Source organism: Pipistrellus hanaki (assembly GCF_964339955.1).
Source record: "Pipistrellus hanaki genome assembly, chromosome: 3".
NCBI lineage: Eukaryota > Metazoa > Chordata > Mammalia > Chiroptera > Vespertilionidae > Pipistrellus > Pipistrellus hanaki.
Window position 1 is genome coordinate 97,598,300 of NC_140505.1, and position 11,045 is coordinate 97,609,344.

General features: G+C 43.6%; 1 protein-coding gene across 1 annotated transcript; it reads right to left on the minus strand.

Moving 5' to 3' along the window:
- Positions 1-812: 812 nt before the first annotated feature.
- On the minus strand, positions 813-10,836 carry GJA3 (gap junction protein alpha 3). The gene is given in 10 exon segments (XM_084880223.1): positions 813-1,844; positions 1,847-1,888; positions 1,891-1,968; positions 1,971-2,078; positions 2,081-2,121; positions 2,123-2,216; positions 2,219-2,282; positions 2,284-2,308; positions 2,310-3,126; positions 10,819-10,836. Coding segments are annotated over 9 exon segments (1,317 nt in total). The 5' UTR covers positions 3,110-3,126; positions 10,819-10,836; the 3' UTR covers positions 813-1,779.
- Between the last annotated feature and the right edge of the window lie 209 nt (positions 10,837-11,045).

An 11,045-nucleotide genomic window follows, 5' to 3' on the forward strand; every position in this document is an offset into this window, starting at 1 on the left:
TTCCTTATAATGGGAATGTATATTATTGCTGAGGATGTTATGGTGTATCCTTTTATATGAAAGAGGTGAACCCCTGTTTAAGGGCATAACTCATACCACACAAATGGCACACTTTCCTCAAGAGTACTGAGATGCACCATGTGAGAAAAGCTATTGGCCATGTATGAGAAGTGAAAATTGTTCACGCTGGGGAGGCGGTCCAGCCCATACCACAGCCAGCTGAATACACTCATGAACCAGCTGCTTTAATTAATCTGAAGACAGATATCACAGTCTCTTCAAACAGACTTTTAGAGGGGCAAAAAGAATAATCTGAAAAGTAAAGGAATTCATAAAAAGAAATAGATCACATTGACAGTAGACGGTGTTCTGCTGAATAAGAACTACAAGTGGTGGTTGTTGGAGGTGAAAAGTGTGATGCGGACCACACTCAGCACCACCACTGCTCTTCGGTTCAGACACTGGCTGAGACAGGACAGCGTGTGTGCAGGACAGGAAATTCTGTCATCTTTTAGCCACACTCACCCACACAAATAGCCTTCCCTGTCACAGCAGCCACCCGGGGGGATGGCAAATCAGTCACTTGCACAAAATGACACATGCACTGACACAGGGAGTGAACCCACACATTTTTGTTTACACTTTAGAAAGCAACAGGGCTGCCCACAAAGAATGGTTAGGAAACACTGCACTGTTAAAAAGGTGTAGTTTATTCATTCACCTGTATAAATAATTTCCTAGCAGCAGCAGTTACTTTTAACCTCCCATTTTAGAACTTCAAGTATTTAAAGGCACTTAAGTTCTTCCCTGCTTTTATTTCATTTTTTACCTTCTCATAGTAATGAACTGATTTATGAAGTCAAAGCATTTATTTTAAAAGGAATTTCAAATCTTTACTGACGGGAAAAGGGACAAATAATCACTATTTCGGTCAGTATTCATGTAATAGTAATACATTTCTTATATTTTTTTAGAAAAAGAGAAAGGGGATAAATAGACCTATCCGTACAATTCAAAGCAAAAAATAACAACAACAACAAATAAAAAATAAAAAATAACCACACAAAGGAGTGCCTGCCACATTACTGTTTCCATTTCCTCAGTTGTTAAAAGTGATCTCAAGTGTGGCTGCATTCCGCCTGCTTTCTTCCCAGCCACCTCGGCGCCATCACCCACAGACCTCTGCCTCTGGGGGAACTGTTCGTTGTTACTTGTCATGAAGCCTGCACTTGGATATCCTGGGCTTCACATGCAATTTCAGAATCTCAAATGACACTACATAGGCTTGCTCCCAGTCTCCTTTTAGTGCAGTTTGGCAAATATCTGAAATGAACTTCAACTCTGAGTTAAAAGTATCAGACAGATACTTAAGCACCATTGAGGCCTTCTGGGCTGCCCAGAGGCTCCGGAGAGCTCAGGACAGAAAACCCAATGGCCCCAAACTGAAGTGACTGCAGACACCTGCCTCTGTCATCGCAGAGCAGTCAGCCTCAGAGACAGAAAGCCCTGAGAAGGTCTCCTGGCTCAGGGCTCTTGGGTACCATGAATATCTGTAAAGGGCACCGGCCACTTTGCCCTCATTCCCCATAGAAAGCATCGTCACCCTCCCCACTCCACCTCCAGCGCTAAGGACAGCAAGCACTGACAGAAACCTGACCTCTCGGTGGTCTTCTCCCCCCACTCCAGTGCTCTCTGTCACCCTGGCTCTCTAGCTGCTCGCTTGAAGTGCACTTGGTTTTGATGCTAGAAAGGTGGTCATTATACCTGGGGAGGCCACCACTAGATGGCCAAGTCACTGGGTCTGGCCTGACTGTTGCTGGCCTCACTGGCCTTGCTTGTCCGTCTGGGTCTGTGGGGAGCTCAGGCGGCATGTGCACCTCCACAGCGGGGTCACTGCCCGCTGCCCCTCATCAGGAGTCACTTCCAATCTGCTCTCTCCCCGGATGCTGCTGTCCCCATTCTCCACACGACAGATTCTTTGCTGCCTTCTCTGCCCTCCTGAGGGGATTGCAGGGGGCTGCCTGGAGGGGTAAAGGAGGAGGATGTGGACACAGGTGGGGAGACCTTCCTCACAGAATCTGCTGCCCAGGCTCCTGGTTGGCCCAACTCTGCCTGTCGTTGCCGGTGGTGGTTACTATTGTAGAATTTGTCGGGGTGGCCCTTCCCTTGTGCCTGGGAAAGAGCTGCCATGTTGAAGGCTGATGCTGCTGGAGGGGCCCTGGAATGATGATGGTTGCCCATCCCAGGGAAGAGACAGAGTGCGTGTAGTAGAAGGGCGCCCCATAGTACCAGTGTCTGTGGCCTAGAGGGAGGGGAGTGGGGGCACATCCCCAGATATGATGGCCCCCACCCTGGATGCAGCAGTGTCTGGGCCATCGTGGTTGGTCATGCCCTGTTTAAGCTTCTTCCAGCCCAGGTGGTATATCTCCAGCACGTTGAGTAAGAGGGACAGGCAGGCAATGGCCAGCATGAAGATGATGAAGATGGTCTTCTCTGTGGGCCTGGAGATGAAGCAGTCCACCACGTTAGGGCAGGGCCACCGGTCACAGTGGTAGAGTGGCTTTAGCTCAAAGCCATACAGATAGTACTGTCCAGCGATAAAGCCCACTTCAAACAGCGTCTTAAAGATGATGTTGAATATGTAGGTCCGGAGCAGGGCCCCAGCGATTTGGACCTTTCCCCAGTCATCCCGCAGAATGAGTTTGTCCTGGCTGTGGTTGCTGGACCCACACTGCCCATCGGGTCTAAGGTGTAGGTTGTCCCCCTTCAACTTCTCTTCCTCCCTGCCTTTCTTCTTCTCTTCCATGCGCATGATGTGCAGCACGTGCCCCAGGTAGATGAGGGTGGGCGTGGACACGAAGATGATCTGCAGCACCCAGAAGCGGGTGTGGGAGATGGGGAAGGCTTTGTCATAGCACACGTTCTCACAGCCCGGCTGCTGGGTGTTGCAGGTGAAGTCTGACTGCTCATCTCCCCACACCTCCTCCACAGCAGCTCCTAGCACCAGGATTCGGAAGATGAATAGGACAGTCAGCCAGACCTTGCCTATAACCGTGGAGTGTTCCTGTGCATTCTCCAATAGTCTACCCAGGAAGCTCCAGTCACCCATTGCTTCAGACTGCCAGCCTGTAAGGGAACATGCGTGTTAATAATTGGGGAGGACAGGTGAGCTGTAGTTCAACTGCTAAAGGGACAGATGTCATTGTCCCTGGGGGATGGAATATCTGTCATTGGATGGCTGTTCTATCACTTCCCAATGTGGGATGTGCTGCAGAGCTCTCCACAGCCCTGTATGTTCATGTGTGTGAGTAAGTTTGTGTACACATGTGCACGCACATGGACCTATGTGCAGCTGTATACATACACATGTGCACATTTATATGTGTGTTCATACTTGTCCATACATATACATGTCAGTGAAAACGTGTGAATACATTTGAGTGGCTACATGTCAGTGTGTGTGCACACCTGCCTCTGTGTGAGTGCAGATACTGCACCTGTATACATTTAACAATGCATGTGTCTTGCATGTTATGTGTACAAAGTTCATGTGAACATGCATGCACAATGCTCTCATAAGTGTGTGTTTATGAGCACATTGTAATCTGTGTGCACATGTCTCTGTGTGTACATTTTTCAAGTATGTAGCTTGTAGGGCTCAAAAGGGTGAGTCACATCTGTAGTTTATCTGTTGGAAATGGCTAAAGGGCACTTCCCCCAAACCTGAATGGGATTGTTAGCCAGACAGCTCAGGGCATTTTATTGCCTCCTGTTGGCCAAACACCTGAACAGCTATAGGCTATTCCCAAACTGATAGTGCTTCTCTATTCTACCTTTTGGTACATTACCCTTTAAAGTGCATATTTCCACCTTGCCTTGGGACAAATTGTGTTTAATATAAGCACAGGCCCTTGGTCAAGGAGAGATTCTTTAGCTCCTTCAGCTGAAGATCCTCTGACCCCCAATGCCTTTCAAAATTACGGTATCTTTCATCTCCAGACTCTTTAATCATCTATGAACAGCCCTGTTCTCCAAAAGGTTGAACTCTTTGTAAGACTGGGAAAAGAACCCTGGCAGCCTACAGCATGAATACAGTATTGTAGTCACCCTACAAAAGCATGGATTAAATGAGACAAACACAGGTTACTTAAGTTACTTCAGAGATGAGGAAATGACTTTCCTAAAGGACACGGACCTCTCCCAGCCCCTAACTCCACCCTGGGCTCTTCCAGACTCTGCCTCTCAGGCTTCCTGTGCAGCTGGTCAATTCCTAATCTCACCTGTCCTGCTCTCGTGAGGTTAGAGCAATGTTCTCTCAAATTATGCCATGCTCATTCCACCTTCCTAACTTCTGCTGTATTAATCTGTTACCTTCTCCTCTTTTTACTTTCCTTTTGAATCTTTCTCTTTGCAAATGTTACATAAATGGTTCAGTCTGTGCATGTCCTTGGGCAGGAGCCTGTGTCTCTGACTGTAAGGTGGGGTTCATGGTCATAGGCAGTGAACTGCCTCTCGGGTAGAGGGAAGTAAGACCCGTGGGCCCACTTTGTGAAGGTGACAGTGCTCCCTGGACGCTGGGGACCAAGCCTACAAGGTGCCCTCCATGTGGCCTCTGCTCAAACGGGTCAGATGCTCCAAACTGGAACCAAAGACAGCACCGCTGTTCCCATGACCAGTCTGTGCAGTAAGGAACATACCAGTCTGTGCAGTAAGTATACATACAAGAATAAAGAAAACTCTATCATGTTGAATCTTAAAAAATGCTTAACAACACTAATTTTTAGAAATTGGTTTGAAGGCAAATAAACAAATAAAACTTTACTCCATGTGATCTAAAAAAACAAAAACAAAACAAAAAACAAAAAACAGGCAAATGTCAGTCTTCGTTTTGAGTAAACTTCCAATGCTTTGTTTTGGTCACTTGAGCTCCATAGAGAAATCTTAGTCTTCATGTATCCTACCAGCCTCCTTGCCCCATATTATAACTGCCGTCTGTCTTATTCTGCATGTTTTTAGACATTAACAAGTTTCATTGAGAAACTTAATTATTCAACATGAAACAACCCACTCTCCAATGAAGGATGTCAGAAGTCAGGGAATCGTTCTAGGTTACATCCTGCTTCTCCTCCAACCTATCAGTTCTGACTCCTACACAGACCCCACAGCCATCCCACTGAGCCTGGAGGAATGCCATCAGCGCCAGACTGTCACAAGACCCCTAACTCTGCCCTTGGCCCTAGCCCCTCCCTCCATCTTGTTGGACATCTGCCTCTGGGACACAGGACAAGAGCCATGGCCAGTGTGCACAACCCAGGAGGACCTGGTCCAGCACTTTGGGCACCAAACTTCCTGTGGGCCCTGAAACACGACCTTTATGCATTAGCACATGCTGTGTCTTCAACTTAAACATGGTCTCAATCTTGAGATCTATTTGTGGAGATGGGAAAATTCAGGAGAATAGGGAGCTCTATAAGGGCAGAGAAGAAGTGTACTAATACTAATACACTTCTTCTCTGGGGAGGAGTGGAATTGGGACTGGGCTTAGGAGACATGGCTTTGGATAGAAGGGAGAGTGAAGGGAGCACCTTTTAAGAAGAGAGCGAGGTTCCTGTGTGGTGGGAATACGTGTGATCATGTGACTGACACGGGGCATTGGATTAAAAGCAGTGAATTTAATGGCTGCTTGTCACATGGAGCTAGGCTGGGGCTATGTTTGCACACAGTAGGCATTCAGTAAGCACTGGTGGTGCACACGAACCGAAGAACTAGAGAGACATTAACCCACTGAGAGAGGGGAGAGAGATGCTAAAGTGTTGTTCAAGAAAGAAGGTGCCTGTCTATAGCCTGCTGGAACTCAGGAGAGGTGTGGTGACCTTGAAGGGAGTGTTGAAGGCCAGGCTGGATGTCAGGAGGGGCAAATGGAAAAGAGGAAGGACAGAGAAGAGAGACTTTCTGAAGACAAAAATAAAGCAGTGTGTAGTTTCTGAGCAGAGCCAGAGATGAGAGAGGTAGGAATGAGAGAAGAGTCTTACATGTCTGAGCCTGGTGAGTGGAAAAGTTGTGGGGGGATTCAAAGAGAAGGACATTGGCGGGGAGTGTGAATTTGAGATTGGAAGGGGAGGTGAGAACTTTGGTTTGGTGACTGTGTGGGTTAAAAGCAGTGGTGGGAGATTGGAGTGAGAGTGTCCAGCAGGAAGCTGGAGACCTGGGGTTAGAAGCAGCTGGGAAGAGGGTCTACACTGGTAGCTCCTCCTCTTCTGGGCGAGGGCCACAGTGCTAAGAATGGAGTTTAGAGACAGACGTCATGGGCAATGCAGCACAAGAGGTGAAGAAGATACAGAACAGACTCACTGCCTTTGGTGCCTGTAAAGGTGGCCAATGTGTAGTGGGTGCCTCGTGAAGGACACATGATCTGACAAGGTGGGTGAGGGCCTAAGACAGAGCAGAGCTGGAGACCAGAGACCCTGCCGGAGAGTCCATAGTCTTTAAGTTTTATTAGGTTCTTGGACTTTGTGTCCTGAAAATTTGTTTTATCCTTTCATATTTTAGTTTCATTGTTGTTTCACCTAGTCATCTGGCAATGTTCTTTTAGAAAAGTCTAACCGTGAGAGAAAAATGGTCGGTAGATCCTGCATATTTGTAAAGATCAGACACCACAGAGCCAGCAGATGCAAGGAAGCAAGGATGGGCTGGGAGGAAGGTCACCCAAGACCAGGAGAGTTTGACTCCCCTGTAGATGCCATTCAGATCTCAGAAGGCTTAGGTCCTTGAGAGCAGTCATCAAGAATAAGAACTGGCTGAGACCAGTTTGGCTCAATGGATAGAGCATCGGCTTGGGACTGAAAGGTCCCAGGTTTGATTCCGGTCAAGGGCATGTACCTTGGTTACGGGCATATCCCCAGTAGGGGGTGTGCAAGAGGCAGCTGATCGATGACTCTCTCTCATCGATGTTTCTAACTCTCTATCTCTCTCCCTTCCTCTCTGTACAAAATCAATAAAATATATATATATAAAAAGGGGGGAGATAATAGATCAACCGAAGGACTTTTATACATGCATATAAGTACAACCAATGGACACAAAACTCTGGGGAGGGAGGGGATGTGTGGGCGGGAGGGAGGGGGGCAAAAAAAAAACACAATAAAATATATTAAAATAAAAAAATAAAAAAAAAAGAATGTGAAGAAATTGGAACCCTCATATGTTGCTTATCGGAATAAAAAATGGTGCAGCTGCTTTGGGGGAAAAAAAAAAAAAAGAAAAAAAAAAAAAAAGAATAAGAACTGGAATGGCCCAGAATTGAGGAGGCTGATTATACATATTCATGTTATGCATAATGCATGTACACAAATAATAGGTTGGTAAAGACCTGGGCTGAAGCAGGATCTGGGAGCAGGGAATAAAAGGGGAAACATCTGTAATACTCCCAACAGTAAGAAAACAATTTTTTTTAAAGAAAAAGAAATAAGAATTTGAAGTAGGAGAGGAAGATACAAACCTTTCCTTAGCAGCAGATGATATGATGTGTGTCTTCCATAGAAATCCAAAGGACTGTCAAAACCATGAGAACTAGAAAACGCTTCCTAGCAGTTTGCTGGATATAAAACTAATATATAAAGGTAAGTTCCTTAGTATCAATGATAACCAATCAGGAACTATAATACAAAACCATTTAGAACAAAAATTTTAAAAAGTTAAAGTATCCAAGAATAAATCTAACAAAAGTTTTGTGAGACCTTCAGGGAAATCACCTAAAGCACTATTTAGTTATTTTTCCTGGAGATTTCTGCTGTTCTTGTTTGTGACATGTTTCTTTGTCTCTACATTTTGGCTTCTTCCATGTGTTAGTTTCTATGTATTAGATAGAGCTGCTATGTCTCTTGGAATTGGTATAGTAGCCTTGTATAGTAGGTGTCCTGTAGGGCCTAGTCACCTAAGCGGGGCACTCTAGGTGTACCCCTGTGTGGGCTGTGTGCACTGTCCTGGTGTAGCTGAGCCTTGCTTGTGGTTGGCATCACAGAAAGGGATTTACCCCTGGCCAATTTTCTGTGCAGACCAGCTACAACTATAGTGGAAGAGCTGCTATGCAGCAGATGCCCTTATGGATTAGGGCTTGTTTCAGTGGGGCTTTGGTGCTCTCCAAGTCTGCCCCTTGAGTGTGTTGCTTGTGCATGTGGCAGGGTTATAATCTGGCATAGTTTGAAGCTGACCACTGGGTGCATTGGCTCTGGGGCCTCCAGGGAGATACAAAGTCAGCTACTGCTTGTGACCTTCCTGGAACCACTCTGCACGAGCTACAGAGTGATCTGCAGATGCTGCTGCTTGTTTTGGGCTTGGAGGTGCCCAGGAGAGGCCAAGCTGTGAACCAAGACAGGCTGCTGCTAGTGCTTTTTCTGAAATGTATGAGGAACACTGAAGTCAACTGCTGCTTATTTGAGAGATTTTAGAAAAATCTGAAGCCTGAGCCATGAAAAGATCATTGCAAACAGGTTGGGTGGGGCTTCCAATTGGGTGAGGATGGAGTCTCAGGGAATTACTAGGAGCAGATGAAAAGTGTCAGGCAGATTGATGGAAGCATATATGGCACCTGTCAGTCGGCTCTGTGGTGGTGGTGGAGATCCTTTCAAACTGCTGCCCCCGTGCTGGATGTCAAAGGGAGTGAGTCCCTGTGAGGCTGCGTGATGGCCCTTTAAGAGAAACACCTGGGTCTCCAGCAGCCTCTGTGTCATTCAGACACTATTCCTGCTGACTTTTATAGCCCAAAGTTATGGGGACTTCTCTTCCTGGCACTGGAACCCTGGGTTAAGGGTTGTTCAAGAAAGAATGTGGAAGGCCTCCTCAGCCAAGATATCTCTTCCAATTAGAAAAACACCACACATAGGTGTCAGACCAGCCTTCCATGTGTGGCTTCTTCTTTACTTCTCTAGTTGTAGAACCTTCATTCGGGTGGTTCTGAGTGATGGTTGCTCTGTATTTTAGTTGTAATTTTGATGTGGTTGTGAGAGGATGTGAGTATCAAGTTTACCTATGCCACCATCTTGACTGAAAGTCCTGTCATTTCTTTTTCTTGTCTTCTTATTTTGGCCAAGACTTCTAGTGCAATGTGGACCAATTTTTTAAGTATTGTTATTGGATTTTACATATAAAATTGTGAAAGTTATGTTACCCTGAAAAATTATAAATTCTCTAAATAAGCTTTATAAGAATCTCCGATAAAAGAGTTTGGGGACTAAATTTTTTTTGTGTGTGTGTGTGTGTGTGTGTGTGTGTGTGTGTGTTTGGAAGAATACTGGATTACAAATTCAATTTCATTAACTGCTACTGATATATAAATGTTTGTTATTTCTTAAGTCAATTTAGTCAAATTTAGTTCATTATTTCTTAAGTCAAACTTTAAGAAAAATTTCTATTTAATCTAAGTTTCAAATTTTGCTGTTGTAAATTTGTTCATAGTATTTTATTATGATTGAAACTGCATAGTAATTTTAGTTAAATTCCTTTGTTTGGTTCCAGATATTATTTATTCTAAGTTTCTAAAACATTAGTATTTTTAGAAGTTTGTCTTTTACTATAGAACCAACTTTGATATGCTTAAAAAAGAATTAGAGTTTATTTTGTTATTTTTAAAATGTCTTATCATATATGTTACATTTATAGTGTATAAATAAATCTACAAAAGTATCCCTATAATTTTCTTTATTGTAATTATCGTTGCCCCAAGCCACTCTTCAGAAAGTGATGTACTGGTATATTCATTTTTAATTTAAGGGTAGTTACTTTTCTTCCAGTCGAGAGTGTTTAAAAATTGTTAAATATTAGTGATACCCTAATAATAGCACAGTTACTTCATCATATAAATTGGGATTACTAGTTCGAAGCAAATTAAGATATTTTTACTCTTCTTAGTGAACAAAACCATATAGCCTTATAATTATGGTATTTTTAAAATATATATATATTTTATTGATTTTTTACAGAGAGGAAGAGAGAGGGATAGAGAGTTAGAAACATCGATGAGAGAAAATCATCGATCAGCTGCCTCTTGCACACCCCCTACTGGGGATGTGCCTGCAACCAAGATACGTGCCCTTGACCGGAATCGAACCCTGGACCTTTCAGTCTGCAGACTGACGCTCTATCCACTAATCCAAACCGGTTTTGGCTAATTATGGTATTTTATTACTCTGTTTATATTAGTGACACAAATCACATCTGTCAAAATGTTTTCTGTTTTTAGCAATAACGATTTCTATTGTATACATATAATTTTACTTTTCTTATTCAACTCTATTTTCATTAGTATATAACCAGAAATCTCCTGAAAATATTTTTATTGATTTCAGAGATGAAAAGAGAGGGAGAGAGAGATAGAAATATCAATGATGAGAGAGAACCATTGATTGGCTGCCTCCTGCACACCTTTCTTTCCCCCTTCCCCCCTTACTGGAGATGGAGCCTGCAACCTGGGCATGTGCTCTGACCAGGAATCAAACCATGATCTCCTGGTTCATAGGTCAATGCTCAACCATTGAGCCAGGCCAGCTGGGACAGAAATCACTTCTATATTCTAGGATAAAAGATTCATTTTAAAGCTAATGGGAAATGGAGTGTCATGAATAAATGAGCAATAATTCAGTAAGATAATGAATGAAAAACATTTAATGATTTTTACATTTAGTATCATTAGTTTATTAGCAGCAAATCACTAATTCTCCAAGTGGAAGAAAATATAAAAGTGAAGAAATTGTTGACACCTACCATCACTAAACCATACCTTTGAAAATAGAGATTTAAAAAAGCAAGCAGTAGAGTACTAACCTAGAAATCATGATGAAGACTTTTCCACCACTGTAAGAATGAAAAATTAAGATTAAATTTTATCCAAGTTGCAAAAACATACTTTTTTTTAAAGAGACAGATGTATACTGTGTATGGTCACATGTATTGGATATTTTCCCCCCTTCAATTAAGGAAACAGTAATCAAACACTTATATATATATATGTGCCACAAAAATAATTAGGATATGGTTCTTACCCTTAGCAT